Consider the following 24,785-nt stretch of genomic DNA (forward strand, 5'->3'; position numbering starts at 1 on the left):
GCATTTCTTGTATTTTGCAATTTAATTTAAGCTCCTACTTTATGATCTTAATCCTTGTAACCTGAGTTCCTGTCTGTGAAATAACAATGGTAAGGTTTTGAGTATGAACTAGTTTGGATAATTTAAAATGACTGAAACAAAAAAAGAGTAAATCATCAAAATAGAAAGTGACCAAAATGCTTGTTCACAAAGCAGCCTAGAAGGGAGAGTTGGTGGACTTGTGCGGCTAAGGTGCAGGCCAAGGCAGAGGTGGGAAAGGCCTCAGGGTGGGCCAACTTCATGCTCTGAACCACGTATCTGAAATAGAGTTGTGTTTTTCAAAACTGAAATCGGTAGAACTATACTTTTTTTTTTTTTTACTTTGCGTGTATGATTTTTTTCCCCCTGCATGTATATACATGCACTATGAGCATTCAATGCCCAGAGGTCAGAAGAGGGTGTTGGATCTCCTGGAACTGCAGTTATGGATGGTTGGGCACTACCATGTGGGTGCTGGGAATCAAACCCAGGTCCTCTGGAAGAGCAGCCAGTACTTGTAATTGCTGAGCCATCTCATCAGCCTGGGAACCTATACTACTTGAAAATTCCCAAGTATATGTGGGTCATGCGCAGTTGGTGTGAAGAGAAGGCACGGAGGTGCCAAGCTCTGGTCCACGAGTGTGACTGGTAATCTCTCCTTTTGACAAAGAGCCCATGGATTTTATCTAGTCCATGGGACTTCCATGCTAATACCACAGCTAGTTCTTGTGGGCAACCAAGAACAATGCTGTAACCTGTGTTTTGGTGGGCTGGAGCCCTCTGACCCAAGTCACCTAGCCTATATCTGATACTAGGATTTTTTTTTTTAAACTGAGAGTTTACAAGAAAATTCAGTTGTGTGTGTGGGAGGGTGGTTAAGAGGGATAAGAGAGAGTAATAGGAAGAGAGTATGATCAGTGTACATTCAGTGTATTTGTGTGAAATTGTGAAGGAATAGTAAAGATGCCATAGCCAAGATGCAGTTAGTAAAGAGGGGATAGCCCTTTGATTCAGCTTGCTAGACCTGTTAGGAAGAGGCTGTGGCCTGTAGGTGCTGGGCCTTTGCTGCAATCTTCACTGTCTCTGTGTCTTTCAACAGACAGGGAGTAAATAAACACATCTCCCAGTGTACAGCGTAACTGTTTGCTTTACATGTCTGTTACCGAAACCTGAACTGCCATGGTGACTTAGAGATCCAGATGTTGGTGGCACACAGCTTTAATCTCAGCACTCTGGAGGCAGAGGCACGTGCATTTCTGTGAGTTCAAGGCCAGCCTGGTCTATGGAGTGAGTTCCAGGACAGGCTTCAAAGCTTCACAGAGAAACGCTGTCTCACCCCTCCTCCCCCAACAGCTCCTCTAACTTTGCGTTCCTAAATCAAGTCAAACATCTGGAGGCATGAGGGTAGTAGAGTCACTGCTGCTTACATGGGAGTCAACGAAGTGTGCAGTTGAAGTGTTTACACCTCACATAATAGTAAAATGAATCAAAGGAAGGAGGTTTGGTTTTTTTTTTTTTTGACATGGGATGGGTACATAGTTATTTTTGTTTGCCCAAAGGAGATTTGTCTACACCCCTCTCATGTTTGAGAATTTCCCAGTGTAATAAGTGGTCTTGCTTCTAAAGCAGTGTGTAGCACGTTTTTTTAGGTTGTTACTATGATCTGAATTTGATCTTGTGTTTCTCTCAAATTCCTATATTGAATTCTTAATTCTCAAACTAATCATATTTGAAGCTGGGCCTCTGAGAAGTGAATTGTCATGAGGCCGCTCCACTTAGGAAGATAACAGATCACTCCTTATATGATAGCCCAGAGAGTTAGCTAACCTCTCGTGTGAGAGTTCAGCAAAGAATGGTCTCTTGGAGGATGCTAGGTGCACCAGAATCTTGACCATGGGTTTCCTAGCCTCTAGGACAGTGAGAAGTTAATGCTTGTTTGTAAGTTTCCCAATTCATAGTATCTTGTGATTAGATAGCCCTAACCAAGCAAGATGCACACTCCTGTCTTCAAACCTGCTACCTGAATCGCTGCCAAGGAAAGCTGTGAAATCCTACCTCACTTGGCATGTTTAGTGCCAGAGGTGTGCTGGGGTGAGGGTGTGGTCTGTCCTGGGAGCAGGCAAGGAGAGACAGATTGTTGGGAGCACGTACAAATAAACAATTAAAATGCTGATTGGTGTCAGTGTGCTTTTTGTTATTATGAAGCTCCTAAATTACACCTATGAAAAACTCTTCATAAGAAATTTGTTCCAACTGGTTTAGTTGTCACAGTGTAACAGCTTTAGGGCAAAAAACCAGCCTCAACAGGCTATACTCAACACCCGTCCCAGTAAACCAGTAAAAGACAAGCAGCGGCGGAAAGCATTGCTTGGGTGCATTGGGACAATGGATGTGGGGATCCAGTGATTGTCAAGTCCTTCATATGGTACTGGCATGAACTCTGTATTGAGATAGGGAAAGAACCAAGGCAAGGGGCAGCAGTTGGGCATAATTTGGCAATCTGGTCAAGGTGCGGTCTGGCTGATTGTCTTGGCATTTGTTCTTCCAGGTGACTTGAAACTCGGTGCTCTCTTTACTAGACTGGATCAATCTGGTTCCATTGCGGTGATACCCCTGCTCCAGGGTATGGCCTCTTTGCCACAGATACTGTTCTCAGCTTTGAGGTGGTTAGTCCTGCAGGGTTTCTGTTCCTGGAATCCAAGGTGTCTGCAGATGGAGGGCAGACCTATCTTTGTGCATGTCAGCTTTGACTGGGGAAGGGATGGGTTAGGTTGATAGACAGTCCTTACAGATGATCATGGCAACACAGTGAACAGGAATCTGACCCAAAGAACAACACAGAGCTGCCCAGCCTTCAGCTTGCCTTTATTTGATTTTTAATTCGCTTAATTACATTTTTGAGATGAGGATTCAAGCTGGCCTCAAACTCACTGGGTAGTCAAGAATGACCCTTAATTTCTGATCCTCTGGCTTCTACCTCTTAAGTGCTGGGCTTACAGATGTGCATTGCTTCGTGTGGTGCTAGGGCCTGGTGCATGCTGGACGGACGTGCTACCCACTGAGCTTCTCTGGCCCCTCATGCTGCTTTTTAGTTACCTCCTGGGTGCAAGTGGAGTTGGTGGTTTTCAGCAGTGCCCCTTCTAATTCCCTGTTGCAAGAGTGCTCAGGGCCTAAGAAGGCTTAGCATTTTTTTTTAATGTGTTGAGTCCACACAAAACTTATCCTAACCATTTTTGTAAACACAACTCAGTGGTGTTAAATACATTAATGATGAATTTTAATCCTGTTTATATTGCCTGTGATTTTCTTTAGTTTTTTACATTCCAGTCTGTGATTTTTCTTAAGTTTTATAAAAATGATTAAGGCAATCCCAATAAGAGGGGTAGTGTATGAATCTGCTTGAATGAGGCATCTATTATAGTGAAGTTCCTGGAAGTAGTAGCCTGGTAGATACCAAGAGCTGGGAAGTGAAGAAATGCTTAGTGGGTGTATAGTTTCAGCTTTGCAAAATGAAAAATTCTGCAGGTGGTTTTACAACCATATGAATATATGTAAATACTGGACAGCACACTTAAAATTAAGAGAGTAATAAAACCATCCTAAAGTTTATTTTCTTTTTTTACTTTTCATGTGCGTGTTTTGCCTGCACGATTGTCTGTGCACCATGTGTGTGCAGTGCCTCTAAAGGCCAGAAGAGGGTTCTGAATGCCCTGAAACTGGAGTTAGGGGGTTATGAGCTGTAATGTGGATGCTGGCAACCAAACCCAGGACCTCTGCAAGAGGAGCAAGTGCTGTGAATCACTGAGTCATCCTTCCAGAACTACTTCGTGTGTGTGTGTGTGTGTGTGTGTGTGTGTGTGTGTGTGTGTGTGTGTGTATACACAGGCACACGCGTGCACACACCAACAGCATTCCTTTAGCAGAAGACAATTTACAGATGTTAGTTCCATCCTTTCCTTATGTCCCAGATGGAACCCAACTCTTCAGGCTTACAGCTATTGCCTTACTCATAGCATATCCCTGGCCCTTTGCCTACGATTTTATATCTTCAGTCCTTTAATAGCCAAGTATTTCCTACCTCTGTGTCTGACTGGGCTAGCATCCCTATAAGTACAGGTAAAACCTTTTGGAATATACTAACAGACCACTAGCTTCTGATAACCAAAAGCTAAGAATGTTATCGGTGGCATCTGAAACCTGTACCAGAGATTTCCCCTCTTTGCTGGCACCTACCATGTCCACCCTATATTCCCACTGATGTATTTGGAAAGTGCTTTGTTTATGGATTTCTTCTGTTCTCTAACTACAAAATTTCATGTTCCTTGGGACTACCTAAATCCCTATCCCTGGGTCATGGTCACTCATATTTGGCTCAAGAAGAAACCATTATTTCCTTTTAAGTGAGAGCTGCATTTAGCATTCTCAAAGGCAATATAGCCTCTAATATGCTAAGACCCAAGATGTCTTTTTGATTCTCCTCTCAAAACACATTGGGGCTGGGGAGATGGCTACGACTGTTTACTGCTCTTTCAGAGGACCCAGGTTTGGTTCCTAGCACCTAAGTTGGGCAGCTGGTAACTCCAGTTCCAGTGAATCTGACACCGTCTTTTGGCCTCTGTGGGCGCCCATATTCATGTGCATATATATACCCAAACACAGAAACAGACACATACAAGGAAACACAACTAAAAACATTTGAAATGCTTAAAAACATATAATTCAAACCACCACCAAAATCTCTGTGGCTTCACCTGCCAGATTTCCTTCTTATCCTTGCAATGTTGTTGCCCTGGTCTAGCTTGTTATCACTGCTCCTCTTCAGTATTGATGGGTGATCTGTTTTTCTCCTCTTGCCTTATCACAGCCTGTCCCAGGGTTGACAAACTACCCTTTCCCAGTGACCAAGCTGGGCCACTCGTTACTTTTCTATTTCCTAAAAGCTAGCTAAGAATAGCTTTTTTTTTTTTTTGACATGTGGGGTGTGTGTGTGTGTGTGTGTACATGTGTGTATGGGTATGACTGTGTGTGGTATGAGGTCAACATCAGGATGCCAGATGTTGTCTCCTTAATCACTTCCTTTCCAATTTGTTCTCTCTCTCTCTCTCTCTCTCTCTCTCTCTCTCTCTCTCTCTCTCTCTCTCTCTCTCTCTCTCTCTCTCTCTCTCTCTCTCTCTCTCTCCTCTCTCTCTCCTCTCTCTCCTCTCTCTCCTCTCTCTCCTCTCTCTCTCTCTCTCTCTCTCTCCTCTCTCCTCTCTCTCTTTCTCCTGGCTGGGTCAATGAGGTTCAGGAATTTGTTATGTCTCCCCCAACCTCCAGTGCTAGGGCTGTAGAAACAGGGTACCACCCCTGGCTTTTTGGCTTTTTGCATGGGTCCTGGGACTCTAAACTCAGACTGTAGTGCATAGTCACTTTATCAACAGAGCTGCTCCCCAGCCCCATAGCTTCATGTTTTTAAATGGTTGGGAAAACAAAGAGAGACAGACTATTTTGAAGCATGCGAACCATGGCATTCAATGCTAGCACTCTTGAATAGTTCCAAGGGAAGCCAGCCAGTTGCTCATTTTCTGTGTGCAGCTAGTCTTGTGCTGGAACAGCTGAGGTAGACAGCTGTGGCCGAAGGGTGCAGCCCGCAGTGCCTGACATGGCTACTCTCTTTTCAGAACAGGTTTTCCACCAGCGCATTCTCCACAGCTGAAGTGGGGTGTTTCTGTCAACACTCAAGTCTTCCACCCAAAGCCCCTGAATGGCTCTTCAGTTCTCTGACAGCAAAGGACTCTTAAATAAGGCCTGTAGGATGCTATCAATTGCCTCTTGGTTTTTATCCCTTCCAGATCCTTGCTGGCTTCATTCTTGCTGCTCTGACTTCCTGGTCCCACATCATACGCCTACCCAGAATGCTGCCATTTGTTCATTGCTGTCTAGAATGCTTTCTCCCTTTAGCTGAGCAAGTCTCTCCCTTCCATCAAATACTGGCCCAAATAGCAAGGGTTAGCAAGGCCTGCCCTGACCTCCCCATCTCTTTATCATACTCTATATTTTTTCTACTACACCATTGCCATCTAACAGGCTTTGCACCAAATACAAGCCCCACAAGAGCAGATATTTGGGTTGGCTTTATTTACTGCCATATCCAAGAGCCTACAGTGACCCTGCCTCCAGCCCATAGCAGATGCTCAAAAATATTTGTTTGATTTGAATTGAATATCTAGTATACCTCTGTGTTCATAATATGTTTAATTGATGGTGAGCACTTAAAAACACCTCCCAACTATTTCTGGCGCAATAGAAATGTTTGAGCATGAACTGAAGAGATAGCTCAATGGTCAAGAGCACTGGCTGCTCTTTCAGAGGAGTGGGTGGGGTTCAATTTCCGAACACCCACATGGTGGTTCTCAGCTGTCTGTAACTATAAGGGATCTAAAGCACTCCTCTGGCCTTCTTGCAAGGCAAAACACATCAAACAAACAAGCAAATACACAGAAGAATGTTTGGCCATTATCTGCCTTATGACATAGTTGGGTATCTTTTGTAGTTAAACATTCCAGTTGGTCTTATATAAATTCCCAAAGCCTATGAGAAACCATTTTGCCCTGTACCATTTCCTCAGGGGGTTGGGGGGACCTGTCTACTGAGTCATCAATCTAAGAGTTAGGAAGCATATGATTTCAAACTGAAAACCTCCTAAGCTCCCAAAAAATTCAGTCACACATTCCCTCTAGAAAGCACAAAGATTGGGTCATCGACATGTAATAAAGAACTGATTAGAGCTTTTGATTCCTCTCTTTCTTCATCCCCAAGAAGGCTGCCTCCTTCTCTAGCTGGGCACCTATGTAGCTTTCTTGTAGATACCCCGTCCTTGAGCTCTTTAGTTGCCATGTTCACTGTCCAGTACTGTTGGATGGTCCTTACCACATAGTTTATCCTGTGAAAACCCTATCTGCTCCTGTGATTCATTTCCAGTGTCCAATGATGTGATAGAGCCTTAGGATCTACTTTAGTGATAACAAAGATCTCATGAACGTTTGACCACTCTTGATGACCTATTTTCATGAGGCATGTACTTTTTAAGTTCTATAACTTAGCTACCAAAAACTAGACTACTTCTAGTAATACTACTCACTGTAACACACAAACCATCCATCCCTTGCCTTCAAAATCAGACAATAGAAAACTATTAGGGATGAGGGCACTACCCCAGTTGGTAAAGTGGTTAACTTGTAAGCATGAAGTACTGAATTCAACCTCCAGAACCCATGTTATGTCAGCCAGTGTGTGTTTGTGATCGCAGTACTGAGGAGGGAGAGACTGAAGGATCCTGAGGATCACTGGTCAGCCAGTCTAGTCTTCTAGGCAAGTTTCAGGCAATGAGAGAAATAAGAAAGGTAGATGAAATTTGAGGAATGACACATGCATGTGCCTCTGCACCTACCCATGCACAAACTATAATAGCATAGACTGTCTATTTAATTCAGAGACAAATAGCTACAGTTGTTTACCCCAGAGGTCACAACTTTAAAGTTCAGTGTCTCTCTTTGTCATGCTTCTTGGCCAAGTTCAATCTGAACGGTCTTCTCTTGGCAATCAATAGAAAAATCTACTTTCTCCCACATGAAAAGCAAGCATGAGGGGGCCTCCATTAGTTAAGAATGTGTTTTCACAGGACATTGGTGAACTCCCCAGTTTGTCACAGATTATGTGTGAATCAGTTGTAGGAAAACTGAGCCCTGCCATGACATCCCAAAAGGACACCAAGGTCTCAACTTCAAAGTCAAAATGTGGCCAGGGATGAACCTTTCTCCATACTTGGACAAGGCTAACATGGTTTTAAGTATTAACGCCTTTGTTCTATGCCAAATATAAATGGGTATTCTGCATAGGACCTGTGCAGATGTGGTGGTTTGAAAGAAAATGGCCCCTAAAGGGAGTGGCACTATTAGCAGGTGTGGCCTTTTGGAGAAGGCGTGGTCTTGGAGGAAGTACATCACTGTGGAAGTGGGCTTTGAGGTCTCATATACCCTCGAGATACTACCTAGGATCTTAGACCACTTCCTGTTGCCTTCAAGATGTAGGACTCTCAACTACTTCTCCAGCACCACGTCTGCCTGCACTCTGCCATGTCCCACCATGATGGTAATGGATTGAATGTCTGAACTGTGAGCCACCCCGCTTAAATGTTTTCCTTTGCAGGAGTTGCTGTCCTCATGGTGTCTTTTCACAGCAATAGAAACCCTCCCTAAGACAGCAGAGAACTCCGGAAGAGAGCCTTAATGAGGTTCATCCACGCCACCAGGTGCTTAGCAAAGGCACTTACTCAGCAGCCTGTCCGGTCAATGAACGAGGTCAAGAACTAAGTCATACTGAAGGATCCTTGTCAAACCAATGGAACAGAAAGAGGAGAAGGAGGCAGAAGTTTAAGTAGTTCTAACCTGAAAGGCAAGGCACAGCCTTCTCAGAACTGCTGGGAAATATCTCTTTCTCCATATTCCTCTTGCCAAAGAATTAAGTGCCTTAGGGTTATTCACAGTTGACTGATGTTACCCACAAAGTTCTTGCCTGGATAGAATGCCTCTTCCTGTTACGACAGCACAGAAGCACAGAAAAGCGTCTCTCCTTGTCGTCCTGTGTGCAGTTGACTTGTCTCCTGGATCCCTTACCTTTGGATATCACGGTCTCAGCCAGCACACTGTGACTAATGACTAATTTCTCTGCTGTTGATTCACAGACTAGAGAACAGAAATGACAGCAAAGCCCTGTGTGAGACTCAACTGGTTTTTTTCTTGACCACTCTGTGTTGGTCTGTTAACGCAGGTCATGGGTTAGATACCTTTGGGTGGGTGTGTCTCCTATAGTCTCCTAAAATCCTAAATTGGAAATGGGAAGATGGCTAAGTGGATAAAGTACCCGCTGAGCAAGCAATAGAACCAGAATCCAGATACCCAAACCCATGCAAAAAGCAGGGTATGGCCAGCGCTGGGGAAACACTGACAGGTGGATCGGTGGGACTGACTACCCTAATTGGTTCAGTGAGAGACCCTGTTAAAATAAGGTGGAGGGATGTGTGGTAAAGAGCACTGGCTGTTTTCCAGGGCACCCTGGTTCAATTCCCAACACCCACACAGTGGCTCACAACACTCTGCAACTTATTCTTCTGGCCTTCTCAGGTACTAGGCATGTATTTGAATAACTTACAAGACATCGAAAGATTTGGAGCCTGTAACTGATGGGAGATATATAAGCAGATATATGATGTCTTTGCTATAAAGCCAAGTCCCAAAGAATAGGTAGTTATTGAAATTGACCAGAGATGTGATATTCTGAAATGATACAAATGAGGAAGAGAGGTTGGCCTCAAGGACCAAATGGCTTCTCACAGAAAAAGATATCTCAGTAGAGAAAGATAGACTTTCCAGGATTCTCATTGCCCATGGGGCATGAAGCATCTTCTTGTAGTATGTATGGGGTTCCTGGTGAGAATTCTAGAAACTTAAAGGCTTGTAGCTGTGAAGGGAGGAAAGCTTTTAACCAATGTCCTTAAATGCGTTGAAATTCTTGATTCTTGGCTGGCAAGAGGCCTCAACCAGACTCTAGAGGGAGAGTTCCTCTCCCTTTTTATTTACATAATTAATCCCCCCCAACATTTTTATCCTGCCTCACTTTGTAAAGGACAAATTGGGAACTGCTTCTGGAAATAAATGGGCTGCATGTTCCTGGGCATTTCTTCCCACCACTGGTTTGATTGTTAGCTTACTAAAAAGTTAAGAAATTTTTCTCTGGAAATGGGTAATAGCAGACAACAGCTATAGCAGTCAGCCACATATATCTGAACTTCCTAGCCCTGCGTTCCACTTTCCTCTACCCAGGGCAGGTGATATGGCACGACAGCCGCAGCTTCTCTGTGGTGTGTGTTCTTCACCACTTCAGCTGCCGTGACAAGCACACCGACAAAGGCAACTTGCGGAGGAAAGAGTTTATGTGGCTTACGCTTCTAGATTGCACTTTATTAGAGGGACGTCAAGGCAGGAACGAAAACATATCCATTGTCAAAAGCAGAGAGAGGCTTCAGAGATTGCTTCTCCTCTCTTACCCTATTTAGGATACCTCTGCCACCGCTGCCACCACTACAAACATCCCATCCCATCCACCTAGGCAATGGTGCCATCCAATGTGGGCTGGCACCCCCACATTCTTACATCAATTAACAAGACATTTCCTTGTACGCTTGTCTTCAGGCCAACCCAGTATAGATAATTCCGCATTAAAACTCTTTTTCTAGGTGTTTCTAGGCTATGTCAAGTTGACAGTTAAAATGTATAATTAAGGTCTCCAATCTCCAATGCTGAACCATTCCTACTGAATGATTATTATACACACTTTCTATCTTCTTCCATTGGCATCTAGAATGACTCTTGGGAAGTTTCGCAGTGTATTCTAGATACAGCGTTGACCACTGTGGGTCCTTTTCCAGTTTTGATGGTGGTATTAGGGCAAGAAGTCCCAACGCACCCACTTAGAGAGACACATGGACAGGGACATAATGGAATAGGTTGGAGGGGATTATTCAGACATGAACTTTGGGAGGATTAGTGTAGTATGCACATTTTCCATGTGTAACACAGGATATGGCCTTAGGGTTAGTAGGCTGCTCTCTAGATCGGATGGGCAAACAGTAAAAGAAACAGAAGGAAATGCTCGGATTTCAAGTATTGCTCCCACTAGTGGCCCCCCTGTGCGAGTGAAAATGAGGCCAAGGGGCAGTGTGCATGTCTGGGAAGAGTTATGTGTGTCACAGACATGCTCAGTTTTTCCTTTTCACTACAGTTGGCTTTGAGATGGTGAAAACAGGTATGATGTCAGCCGTCTCCTCTTTCTCCCAGATCATGGTGTTGATGGGCAAGGTATCCCTTTTCTCTGACATTTGTTGAAGCTATTAATACCTGCCCTAGTGCCTCTTCTGTCAGTGCTCAAGGCACTCCGAGAAAGCAGAAAAGCATCTCAGCAAACGGAATGTAATCGTGTGAGTCCCATGCTTCCACAGCTCTGTGGACCATTTGCCAATGCCGACTTTGAGTTTCTAATTATAACCTTTATTATTCCAAAACCCTTTCTACCTGCTGTTAGGGGAACTGAGATACAGTGTAGTAAATTTTAACTTTGATTTGCTACAAAAAACAAAACAGAACAAAACAGGAATAGTAGTAGTCTTGCTGGGAGTATAGGTGTGTTCTATTACACATGACTCCAGGTTTTCCCCTCCCTCCCTCCCTCCCTCCCTCCCTCCCTCCCTCCCTCCCTCCCTCCCTCCCTCCCTCCCTCCCTCCCTCCCTCCTCCCTTCCTTCCTTTTCTTTTTTGAGGACCTTCCATACTGTCCTTCATGAAAACTGTATTAGTTTCCATTTCCATCAACAGGAGGTTTTCTCAGTGCTTGCATGATAATGGCATAAACGCCGCCCTGTTACCTTCACATGTGAGCAGTAATTTGGATGGTTTTTGGATCCTAGATTTCAAATGTTTTTTTTTTTTTTTTTTTGTGAAGGCATTGAAGGCATCGATGTGCTGTTTCTGACACCAGTCTGATTGCTAATTCTTTCTCAGGCCCGACTTCTCTCTCAGTTCTCTCCTAAGATGTCTCCTTTACTTTGAAAGTCCTGACATCTTAAAAGTGCTGTCCTGCATATGAGTCCCACTCATCTGTCTTAACATACTGAGTGCAGATTACCTATCTTTACAAGTGGAAGAAATTCTCTTTCTGCTTCTCTTCCTACTGTGTCTTCTATGCTTCCTCTAGACTAGCAACAACCCTTTCACAGAGGTGGCCTAAGATCATCAGAAGACGCAGATATTGATATTACAATTCACAATAGTAGAAAAATACAGTTAAGTAGCAACAAAAATAATTTTATGGTTGGGGTCACCACAACACGAGGAACTTAAAGGGTCGCAGCATTAAGAAGGTTGAAAACCACGGCTCTAGACTGATCTGGAGGATGCTGGGTTTGGAAGCGGGTATCTTTCAACTTTTTGTATCCATGTATGTTCACATACAGAGCACTGTCGGGCACTTACCTCTGTTACCCTCTACCTTATTGTTCTGAGACAGATCTCTTACGGAACGCGGAGCTCATCAGTTTGGCTAGACTGGCTGGCCAGTGAACTCCAGGGATCCGCCTGTACTTGCTTCCCTCTCCAGAGTTTTGGGGTTCCAAATTCAGGTCCTTATGCTTCAGCAGCAAGCACCTCCCCAACTTTTACTTCATAGCTCACATCTTTGTGTAAATAAATCTTGTAGGAGATTCCCCAGCTTTACCTTTTTTTCCTTCTGCTAAAGCTTTTGATTTGGCAATCTGATTTTTAAATTTCCAGAATTCCTAACTTTGGATTACTTTTTTTTCTTTTTAAAGATTTAATGCTAATATTCTGGTCTTAAATTAATCTGTTTTCCCCCCTTTGACAAAATGTTCTTTTTGTCCATTTGTTAATGTGAAGTTAATATTTTTCAAGTGTGTGACAATCCTTTTGCCCATTTCTGTGTTTGAAAGAAGGATGAAGATGGTTAATATCTTCAAACAGTGTGAAATGGTTTTCCCCCAGATGCCTTTCATAGACTGAGGGATGGAGACACTCTGATTATGATGCTTAAACCAGGCTTCACGTTGTGTTGCCAAAGCAGGAAGTGAGCAATGAAACCAGGTTCCATGCTTACACTGGTCATCTTCTTTCTTGGATCTTTGTTTTTGTGGTGTCTTTCTCTATAGCCCAGACTAGCCTTGAACTCACAGTAAACAAATTTTCTACCTTAGGCTCCTATGTTCTGGGGTTATAGGTTTGAGCCACTATGCTTGGCTTTTCTTTAAGATCTTGATTTCAGTGGGGGATAAACATTGAATGTACTGTTCTTCCAGCTGACCACAGAGGTGATGGGTTCAAAGGACCAAATGATAACAGACTTTCAACTAATTGCTGGTGATATCTCTTCTGCTCTGCATCCTCCAGACTCTGAGGTATCTCTGGGACTCTGAAGGAAAGTCTGTTGCCTTCTGTAGTCACATCTTATCCCATGAATGTATTTGAGATGGCAGCCTCTCCACGGAACTGGCTATCATCCCACAGGCTTTCCACCTCCCAGAAGGTCACCAAAGTCTCTGGTTTGCTGATGGTTGAAGCCACACCGTTTCAGCTGCTCCCACTATTCTTCCTTATGTCATTTCAGTCTAAATGAAAGAGGGAGGCTGCTAGGTGCGGGACCTCATTCTGTCACCTCAAGCTGCAATGTGTGTAACTTCTAAACCAGAATGCAGGGTTAAAGATATGGGGTCATGGGTAAGATTGCTTGCCAGAAAAGCATGAGGACCTGAGTTCAAATCTCCAGCATCCACATAAAAACCTAGGCTTGACCAAATACATACCTCTGTGGTGGTTTGAATAAGAATAGCCCTCCTAACAAGGGAGGAGGAGTAGGAAAGGGAGCTGGGATTGACATGTGAAGTATTCATGTTTCTAATTTAAATAAAAACATATATTGAGGGAAAAAAAGAATAGCCCTCCTAGGCTCATATGTTTGAATACTTGGTCTTCAGTTGGTGGAACTGTTTGAAAAGGATTAGGAGGTGTGGCCTTGTTAGAGGAGTTGTGTGACTAAGGATGAGCTTTGAGGTTGCAGTAGACCTGTGCCATTTCAAGTCTCTTGCTCTCTCTGGATCAAGATGTAAACTCTTAGCTACTGCCACAACACCGTTCCTACCTGCCTGCTGCCACACTCCCTACCATGGAAGTCACGGACCCTAACCCTTTAAAACCGTAAGACCCAAATAAACTCATTCTTCTGTAAATTGCCTTAGACACGTTGTCTTGTCACAGCAATAGAAAAGTAACTAGATAATCTGTAGCCCCAGTGCCGTGGGGTACAGGAGACAAGAGGATTGCTAATGCTTACTGAACACAGGACTCATTCCAGGCCCAGTGAGTGATCAGACAATGAGAGAACAAAACATCCCCTGTCTTCTGGTCTCCCTGTGGGCAGAGACATGTGTATCTGCTCACACATATGCATGCATTACATACTTACTTTACACACACTAAAACAAACAACCCCCTAGCCCCTGAGAATGCATCACTCCCTCCCTTGTTTTTTTTTTTGTTTTTTTTTTGACACAGGGTTTCTCTGTGTGGCTTTGAAGTCCAGGCTGGCCTCCAACTCACAGAGATCTATCTGCTTCTGCCTCCTGGGTGCTGGGATTAAAGGTGTGTACTATCACCACCCAGCTTGCTTCATTCCGTTCTTATCTCTTTAGTTATTTAGGATGAACAGTCTCCTCCACACCAAACTTCAGCAGAACAAAATGGTTGTTCTCAAACATATCTATATGTCTATACATCTATGTCTGTCTATCTATCTGTCTGTCTGTCTGTCTGTCTGTCTGTCTGTCTGTCTCTCTCTCTCTCTCTCTCTCTCTCTCTCTCTCTCTCTCTCTCTCTCTCTCTCTGTGTGTGTCTGTCTATCTCCTTTTTTCTCTTTGCCAGTCTCATGGTACTGCCCTATATACATGAACTTTTAGGACATGAATTTTTTTTTCTGAGACATGGTTTCTCTGTGTAGCTCTGGCTGTCCTGAATAGACTTCGAGCTCAGAAATCTACCTGCCTCCCAAGTGCTGGGACTAAAGGCGTGCACCACCACCACCCAGCTTAGGGCACAGACTTTATGAAACTTAGTCTATGGGTAGTTTTATTTATTTAATTTTGGTGTGCTCTGTGTGTGTGTGTGTGTGTGTGTGTGTGTGTGTGTGTGTGTAGGTCAGAGGTAGATATTGGTGTCTTCCTCTATGTTCTCCACATTGTTTTTGAGGGACAGTGTCTCAGTGAACTGAACGTCACCCATTTGGTGAGGCTGGCTGGCCAGCAAGTCCCAGGGCCCAGACCATTCTGTCTCCCCTGGTGCTGGGATTATAGTGTATACCTTTCACATTTGGTTTTTGCACAGTTGCTGGAGCTCAGACTCAGGTCCTCATGTTTGTATAGTAAGTCCTTACTGACTGGGTCATTTCCCTGTTCTTAGCCTGGAACTTCTCCTCACTAATGTCAGTCAGTCTTCAGATAATTAAAAGATGCCAGTTACAGTGAATGCTTAAGAGGACTTACAGATTCATTCTTTCATCACAATAACGTTTACTTTTATTTGTGTGTGTATTTCTCTCTGTTTGCATGCCCACATATGTACAGGCATGCTCAGATGCCAGAATAAGTGTCAAGTCCCTTGGGACTGCCCATGATAGGAAATGGAACCCTGTATGATATGGTTGCTGCAGACCAAATTCTAGTCTTTCGCAAGAGCAGCAAGAGCTCTGTATCTGCTGAGCTACTTCTTCAGCCCCTAGAATGCTATTGAAGTTCCAGGATCAGTACTGATCATTCATTTGATATGTGTTGTTTTACTCTCTTCCTGTTCTTATCCATAGATGCCTCCTAATGAATCCTCATCAACAAACATTCTAGAAGTTACTAATCAATCAGTTTCAACCAATATGTAAAAGGGGTAAACTAAACTCAAAGACTTCACTTTTAAAAATAAAGGGACAAGACCCTCACTCAGCCCCCTGTTTTATTAGCCATTATAGGCTACAGAAAAGACACGTGGGCCTCTGACACAAGGAAAACTCCAGATCCTCTGGCTTCCCAGAGCCTAGGGCCAAAACTGAACATAAACTCCAAACCCCTTGCCCCCAGCCTCCTAGATGCTTGGTTCCTAGGAACTGTTGGGCCACAAAAGAAACTCCAGGGGAGACCAAAACCTCCCCTGTTGTCTTCAGGATTTAGTTCTAAAATCTACTGGTATCTATGTACAACAGGCCACCTGCAAGTAACAAGGCAATGCCATAGAAACCACAGAATGTTCCCTCTCAACACTGACCAATGAAAATAATTGGTACACGGGTATTTCATGCCAAAGTATGACTTTGAGAAATTCTCCTAATTGCCCCAAATGTCAACCAATCAGAAACCAACCCGTACCTACTGATGCAATCCTTTAACTTTTGTCTATAAAACCTAACAGTAGACAGGGAACTCACTCCCTCTGGGGGCTGCTGCGACAGCTAGTCAGACGGGGTCCCTGTCATGGTTGGATGAACAATCATTAATCCTTGCTTTTGCATTTTGGTGGGTCTGTCTTCCTGGTGGTCTCTGGGGACTTTGCAACTTGAGCATAACAAACGGATTTCTTAGCAATGGTGTACAGTGTTTCCCCCTCTTTGCTTTTAACATTCACATATAATGTTAACCTCAAAAGAAATAGACAGATTAAAAAATACTATATACCTTAGTATAGGAAGAAAATTTATTTCATTTTGTCAATGTCCTCTTCTAGGACTTTGTCTTCAAAGCACTAGGTCAGCTACTCAAGATGAAACACATCCTCTGTCCAGATGTGATATTTCAAAATGTCACAAGAGAGAAACACATGCCACAAGATAACACGTTAGGTCAATTTCAGTAGTTACAAGTGACCTGTTGGGAAAGCCAGTGCTTGTGTGACTATGACAAAGCACCAGGCCAGTCAAGTAAGAGCCATGTCAGATGAACCACAAACCCTACTCCACAGACTTAAAGTGACACAGCCTTTTATTTCCTGCTTTGGTTCGTGAGCACTGAGAGGCAAATGCCGGATCTGCTTGGGGTGGGGTGGGGTGGGGTGGGGACACTAGAACAAATGTAGTAAGGAGTTCTCCAGACAGGCAATCTGGAAGGTACACCTGTAGACACAGTTCCTGGCTGTTTGAAGCAAGGTTACTATTGGGACACAAATGTTTCATGTCAGTGACTGGCAGGGTTAGAGAAGGACACTGCCAGTGTCAGATGAAAAGATTTCTCTCTTGACAGTGTTAGTGTGGTATGAGCTGCTGAGGGCATGAAACCAATCTGTGACGATGAGGTAAATGTTTTGAAGTGAGTCAACACAGTCCCACAGTAACGCTATTATTAGTCTATCTCTTGTTGTTTTGTTTTTGAGACAGGGTTTCTCTGTGTATCTCTGACTGTCTTGGAACTTGCCTTGTAGACCAGGCTGACCTCGAACTCAGAGATTCACCTGCCTCTGTCTCCGGAGTGCTGGGATTAAAGGAGTGTGCCACCATGCCAGGCTGTATTATTAGTCTAGTACATAAATTCCAGTCTGTTTTGGATTTATATAGATATAATCATTAGGTGAATAATTAGGATCTGTCTCCACATACTCACTCAGTAGAATTTTTTGGTTCAGACATGATGATTAAAATGAAATAAAGAAAAATCTTCTTGGGTCATATCATGATTCCAAAAAGAAATAGACAGTAGCTCCACAAGACAGAAAATTCAGATTCTACTTAAGTAGTACCTTTTTTTCCTCTGTCATGAAAATGCATCTAGAGTTTTTAAAATGGAAGAGGCCATCGTATGCCTCCATTTCTACAGTACTTGGAGTTCCAGGGACTTGCTCAATAGTCAGCTGGTGTCTAGTAATATTATTCAACAGGTAGCTACGTGTTCTCTGTCCTCATTCCCCACGTGTTGCTGAAAAGACCTTCCAGAGCTCCCATCTTCCACAAGAAGCTAATTCGTAGATTGCTCAGCCACAAAAGATGAAATCTCAGCAGTTTCTCCATCAATGTATGTAGATTCTTGTGAAGAGAAACTTGTTTGACAGTCTAAAGAAAAAAAATGTCTCAAAGCTAAACTTCCCCCTATTTCATACTCAATGGAAGCAATTATGTGACATCTAATTGTGTTTCGGTTTCCAGGATTCTTTTGATCTCCTGTGATGGGAGTCTCATGTAGCCCAGGCTTAGAATTCACTATATAGCTAAGGACGAAGTTTGGATTCCTCTGCCTCCACCTGCCAAGTGTGGCATTTTAGTTTTAAGGAACAAACCTTTCTTTGGTTATATGAGGAGAGCTATTGAGGAGTTGCATAAGAAAATGAACGCTGGCCATTTGTTGATTCTTCGCTATATGACAACACTACATAAACCAGAGAAGACAGATGCGGGAATAGTTCAAGTGGTATCTGTGGGACATGTTGCACAGTGTCACAGAGTCCCCTGGAGAATGTAGACTATTTTATATCACCTGGGACTCAGATATGCTGATAGCTTCTCTCCCTTCTTGAAGATACTCTCTAGAGATTAACTGTGTCCCTATGAAACATCACCTGCATGAAGCTATACACCCATATGTCATATATCAGAACGTGTGTTCAAGAAAGCAGCCTTTTAAAGTCCCACTGTGAATAATGGAGCATCATTTTACAAGGCCGTTTGCTTATATTCTTCTGAAAATTGTCCCTGTGTTTTTGGAGTTAGGTGGACATTTCCAAGGAGTTCATAGGCATCTTGTGTGTTGGGGAGACTCTGCCTCATGTCCTGGGGAACCTTTGGAATCTGAATACCAGTGCTGTTGTTTGGACAGATTCTCTGACCCTGATATGCCTGGGCCTGGCGCTTGCAGATGCCAAACTTGCTGAGCAGGATGAACACGTCCCTCTGGAAGGCTTTGGTGAAAATCGCATAGAGGAATGGGTTGGCACAGGAGTTGAGGGGGTAGAAAAGAACCAGCAAGATCTTGGAGTTAGTAACGGTGATAAGGGGCTTGTTCATAAGTGCTGACAGGGCATAGAAGGAGATGGGGGCCATGCACATGAAGTCGGTGAAGATCAACACAGCCATCCTCTTGGCAACCTTGGTGTCTTTATCTCGAGGGTTGTACTGGGGATTTCGGACTGTGATATAGATCTTCACATAGCAGGAACAGACAATGACAAAGGCGACGACATTGAGCAGCAGAACAAGGACAATGTACGCTAGAGCAAGAGGCGTGTCGGTGTCCATTGGCAGGCAGATGCTGACCTTGGCATAGCTGCTTATTCCCACCATGGGGAGCAGGGCAAGCAGGAAGCAGGCAACCCAGCCACCAGCCATGATGGTGTATGCGTGCCTCAGGCGGATCTTCCTATCCAGGCGCATGGCGAAGGTGATGGCATACCATCGCTCCAGGGTGATGACTGTTAGTGTGTACACTGAGAGCTCACTGGCAAAAACAGTGAAGAAACCCGCCGTGTTGCACCCAGGGCCTGTCTGCCAGTCAATGGCGTGGTTGTAGTACTCAGAGTGTGTATACAGGTCTACAGAGGCAATGAGAAGCAGGTATACACCCATGCAGAAATCCGCAAAGGCCAGGTTGCACATAAGAAAGCGTGGCACAGTCAGTTTGTAGTGGCTAGTAAGGAGAATAAGTAGGACAAAGATATTGCCCAGGAGAGCCAGCAGACTGACAAACCATACCACGATTCTCAGGAACTTGTAGCCCATGATGTCTTCACAGGGGTTAAACTCATCTGACTTGGGGGTACACACCATGTCTTCATTGTCCCCACACACAGTGTAGTCATAGTGGCTGTCAAACGCTTGCAGAGTCTCTTCCTGAGGATTTTTGAGCTCCTGGCCAAAACCAATGATCTCCTCTTCTTGTTCTTCAAAGAATACGTAATAATGGGAGTCGCTGGGGCTCTCCTGGAACTTTGAGTTTTGTTTGTACCTGACACTGTTGTCACCAAGATCTTCCTCATATTCCTGGTAGATGGGACCTCTCAGGACATTCACCGATTTTCTTTGACGCAGATTCCGGAAACTGCTCTCATTACACATCAAAGACTCTAGGATTCTGTAAGGCAACAGATACGAGTCACCTCTTACTTAAAGTACACCTTTAACCCCCTCAGGCCCTGGGAAGATACGCAAGTTATTTCATTTGGTGTTCATGGTGCTACCAATTCTGCATGGCCTGATCAGGCCTGCTTCTGTTACATCGTTGAAAACATTTACTTAATTTATGATGTGTGCATGCACCACAGGGCAGTATGGAGTTCAAAGTGTAATGACAGAACTAAACCTTCCTAGTCAGAAATCACTCCAAGCTCTTCAAAGATTAACGAGAACACTTTAATAAAAGCATGCATCTAGATTCTGGCTAACCCTAGGGGATCCCAGCCACGGACAGAAATCCTCTCCAGCCTGGAGGCTTGAGCTATAACATGGTAACCTTACATCTGCTTTTATCTGTAGGTGGCTTTTTAAGCACCCATCCAAAGCTGTGTTTTCTGAGCAATGAGGCGGGTTTCACAGAAACAAAAGAAGGAGCAGTTTTTGGTTATCTTTAGATTATACTGAGCAGCATAGATACAGCTCTCTGTTAAACAAACCAACTTTGCTGTCTGAACAGCTGGTATCCTAGACCATTTTCTCCTTGCTTTTACTGAGGAGAAGAGGGGCTCTCCATGAGCGAGTTTTAAAGAAACATGTCCTAATTTATTTTACCAGTAAAACTCTGCCTTCCCTATCTTACACCTTCTAAGGTGTATTAAGGGGCCAAGTATGCTATTTGTCTTAGAGTTGTGTCAGAGGCAATACTTCAAATACATTCTACTTGTGTGTGGGTGCTGGGGATGGGACTCAGAGGTCACTAGACTTGACAGCAAGCACCCCCTGAGCCGCCTTTCCCACCCTCTACTACATCAACATTGACCCTATTTTCCATCATCTTGAACTACTTGAAGAAGAGTCATGATTAAAGAGCATGGGCATTGGAGCCCACTTAGAACATAGCTCCTTCAGTTACTAGCAGGGCCATGGTGGCTAGGTCTGTGAAACTTGTTCATGTGTGAATGGAATGAACGCATTGAATGAACAGATGAGTATCCTTTCCAAGCTGTTACACCAGCACTGGGGGCATGGACTGTGGCATCTACGTGTTTGTTAACACTATTCCTGTTCCGAGTTCAGAGCTCCACACTCCCTTTGCCTAGAAACTGATGGCCACCTCTACTCACTCTTCAGTTTTAAACATATGCTGCTTTCTTCATAGGCTCTTTCCTGATCTCTTTAAATAAACCACCCCACCCCGTGCTTCATCCCTTCACAGCCCTGACTGACATTTCCTTCTTTCTCTGTTGACTTCCTTCAGTAGATTCTAACTATGTTCAAGAAGCCTCCATGTACTCTGCTGGCTAGGACAATGCCAGGCACGTAGGAGATGCTCACTAAATATTTGCTAACAAATGAATAAAGGGCCACAGCATACAAGTATACTCATAATAATACGACTTACTTTTTCAATTTTTTTTTGAGATTATGGTAGAATCATGTCATTTCCCCTTGGGGACCCTCGTATACCCTTCTTTGCTCTCTTTCAAATTCATGACCCTTTTTTCATTAGTTGTAGTTATTGTTGTTATTGTGTGTGTGTACGCATAAATACAACATGTTCAGCCAGTATAGTGTTATTTGTGTGCATATGGCTTTAGGGCTGACCATTTGGTATTAGACAATCCATCAGTGTGCCCTTCCCTGGGAAGACTGTTTCTCCTACTCTCAGCTTCCTTGTTGTCTGCTGTTCTTTGTGTAGGGTTGAAGCCTATGGACCTTTCCTGCAGCAGCATCCATGTATCTACCATTGATGTCCTTGTTCAGTTCCCATGTAGCTGTGTTGGCTCAACTCCATGGGTGTAGCTTCTGACATTCCTAGGAGACACACTCGCCTGGCAGACTCTCTGTTCCTGTCTCTTGCAAGCTTTTCATCCCTTATTCCTCCCTTCCTAGGCCTTGGGTGCGGGAGTTATGCTGTAGTCCAGTTGGGACTTGAAGGATTTACATTTATACTACATTGCCAGAGCTGCATCTGCCATGGAGGTTCACTCTAACCATGACTTCATCTCTGATCCTTTTCCCTTAGTGTCCTGTGGTGATAGTATAGCAACTGATATCAACACCCTGTGCCCATGCAGTTATTATGGCCACAGTGGCCCTCTTTGCCTGGCTCTTCAACTTTCTTTTTTTGCCTCTGTGACTAGGTCCTGTTTTTTTTTTTTTTTCCTGGTTAAAATTGTGAATGTAGAAAGTCACCAAGTAGATGCTTGTGTAGAAACTAAAGGAGACAGAAATAGTTAAACCAAGTTGGAGTTAGAACAGAAGGTGGCACAGGACACAAAATAGGAGATAGGTCAGAACAAGAATCAGACACAGCTTGGCGTGTAATGAAGGAGTCTCTCTCCTTGGCACTCCTGTGAGCGGTCAGATTGTACTGGCTGGTTTTGTGTGTCAACTTGACACAAGCTAGAGTCATCAGAGAGGAAGGAGCCTCAGTGGGAGAAATGGCTTGATGAAATCCAGCTGTAAGGTATTTTCTCATTTAGTGATCATGCAGGGAGGGCCCCGCCCATGGTGGGTGGTGCCACCACTGAGCAGGTGGTCCTGGGTTCTATAAGAAGGTGACATGAGCTGGCTACGGGAAGCAAGCCAGCAAGTAGCTGCCCTCCAAGGCCTCTGTGTCAGTTCCTGCCTTGGGGATCCTGCTCTGTCTGAGTTCCTGTCCTGACTGCCTTCAGTGATGAACAGCAATGCTGGAGTGTAAGCCAAAAAAAACCCTTTCCTCCCCAACTTGCCTTTTGCCTTTTGGTCATGGTGTTTTGTTGCAACAATGAAAACCCTAAGACACAGATATTGAAATAATATTTGTCATAGTCTATATACAAATTGAGACAGGGTTTCTCCGTGTAACAACAGTCCTGGTTGCCCTGGAACTCATGCTGTAGACCAGGCTGGCCTCAAACTCATTGAGATCCGCCTGCCTCTGCCTCCCAGGTGCTGGGATTAAAGGCATGGGCTACCACCACCCGGAAAGTACTTTTTACTTATTACATTGCAGATAGTCAATTTCAGGTGTTTTCCGGTAAACAACTTTTATCTTCTCAAAACCCCTAATGATGACAACGTGATGTCACGATGTAACGATCTCAATTCTTAGAAGCTCAGAGTAGTTGAGTAAGTAGGGCTGTGATAACACAGCTAGTCGCTGATAGGGTTGGGATGCAAGCCAAACCTTCTTCCCTGTCTGTGCACGCCGCACAAGTTAGCTCCACAGTGAGCCCTGTCTCCATGACATCATATCTTATTGTCTCCCTTTCCCCATGAAGTCCAACGATGTGGGCCTTATTTCTCGTCGGCAACCGCTTTGCTCCCAGGACTTTCCTGATTATGTGGATGCTTCCAGTTCTGGGTTTTAGATCAATCACATTCTTTCCCAAATCTAAAAATGAATCCAACTCCCATCATGGCCTCTCGTTGCTTATTCCGGGCCCCTGCTACTCACCCCCTGATTTTCTTCTGGTTCTTAAAGGCACAGCAGTGGCTCGGGTAAGACAGGTCAGCCCTGGTGAGGTGGAGGAAACTCAGGGACAGTGGAAGCTTCTTGAGAGTCCAAGTGTCTTTTGCGATCAGTTCTTTCAGGTGCTCCAGGCCTTTGGAGGGGAGGGCAGTGACACTGGTGGAAGACACGTCTCTGGGGGGTTCAGAGGACAAAACAACACAGACAGGCAGTGAGCAGCCAGGGCCTTCCGGTCTTCGCTCCCCCTGGTCCCCCAAATCAAACAGTCCTGAGACTAACGGGGAGATGACAAGTTCCTTTCTGCTACTGACTGTGCAGCCTGAGTTCTTTACCTATATCCACTGGTCCATAGCAGATAGGAGTTTCTAAGCCAAGGTTACAAAGAACTGCTGTTTTTTTTTTTAAAGTTTTAATAAGTCACTGTTTGGTGTGTTTGTGTGTGTGCATATATATGTGTGTGTGTATATATATACTGTGTGTATATATATAGTATGTATATATATGTATAAATAAAATGTGTGCGTGTGTGTATATATATATATAGTGTGTGTACATATATATAATGTGTGTATGTGTGTGTATATATATAGTGTGTGTATATATATAATGTGTATGTGTGTGTATATATATAGTGTATGTATATATATAGTGTGTGTATATATAGAGTGTGCATATATATAGTGTGTACGTGTGTGTATATATATAGTGTATGTGTGTATGTGTGTATGTGTGTGTGTGTGTGCACGCATCCATCCCAGTACACACATACCATGGTATGCATATGGAAGTCAGAGGGCAGATTGGTGGAGTTCTCTCTCTCCTTTCATCTTTATGTCGGTTCTGAGGATTGAACTCTGATCTTCAGGCTTACATGGCAAGTGCTTTTTACCTGATGAGCCATCTTACCAGCCTAGAACTACTGTATTCATTGCACAGAAGTCTTGCATTTAATCAACACAAATACATAAACATTTCATTCTTGTGGTAAACCCTTGGGATCAGAGAGGGCTATGAACATTATTTTTAAAATGATATCATAAAACTATTAAAAGATCTCCAAAAAAATCAGACAAGGTCAATGGCACCTAAACCTTTCTGGGGGTGGGGGCTTGGGTCTGGAGACACATAAACTACTCCCTTGTTGGGATTAGCATCAATATTATGAAAATACTCTCCATTACATGCAGAATTTAAGGATTCAATAGCTACATAGTGAGTCATGACTGAGAACCCTCCCCAACACAGTTCCTTTTTAGAAGACTGCAAATAATATTCCTATTTTTAAAAAGCTAATTGTTTTATTAATAATCTAAAAATTACTTCTGCAAACTGTGGGAGGGAGATGTAGTGGGGCTAGGAGTTGTATATTAATATTAATTATTAAAGTAGAATGGTTTTTGGCTTTTAAGTAGCAATTCTCTCTTCTCTAGTCCCAAAGAGTATAGACTGTATGTCTTGTTGATGATTTTTCTTGCACTGAAAAATAGCTTGAATAAGGTCATGAATATTTAACCTGTCATCTCTCTTCTTTTTATTTCATCACTTAAAATAGTCACTATGCATTCCCTGTCTAAGGCTTTCAT

The 24,785-nt window shown here is 43.7% G+C and overlaps 1 protein-coding gene across 1 annotated transcript in view; it reads right to left on the reverse strand.

The window, feature by feature from the left end:
• Positions 1 to 16,334: 16,334 nt before the first annotated feature.
• Tshr (thyroid stimulating hormone receptor) overlaps positions 16,335 to 24,785 on the reverse strand; it is a 118,337-nt gene continuing 109,886 nt past the window's right edge. Inside the window, exons 9-10 of the mRNA XM_040742669.1 lie at positions 23,188 to 23,376; positions 16,335 to 19,704 (exon numbers count right to left, since the gene is read on the reverse strand). Of these exons, the coding sequence (XP_040598603.1) occupies positions 18,291 to 19,704; positions 23,188 to 23,376 (1,603 nt within the window). The 3' untranslated portion in view covers positions 16,335 to 18,290. The remainder of the gene's footprint in view (positions 19,705 to 23,187; positions 23,377 to 24,785) is intronic.

Source organism: Mesocricetus auratus, unplaced genomic scaffold (genome assembly GCF_017639785.1).
Source record: "Mesocricetus auratus isolate SY011 unplaced genomic scaffold, BCM_Maur_2.0 Super-Scaffold_15014, whole genome shotgun sequence".
NCBI lineage: Eukaryota > Metazoa > Chordata > Mammalia > Rodentia > Cricetidae > Mesocricetus > Mesocricetus auratus.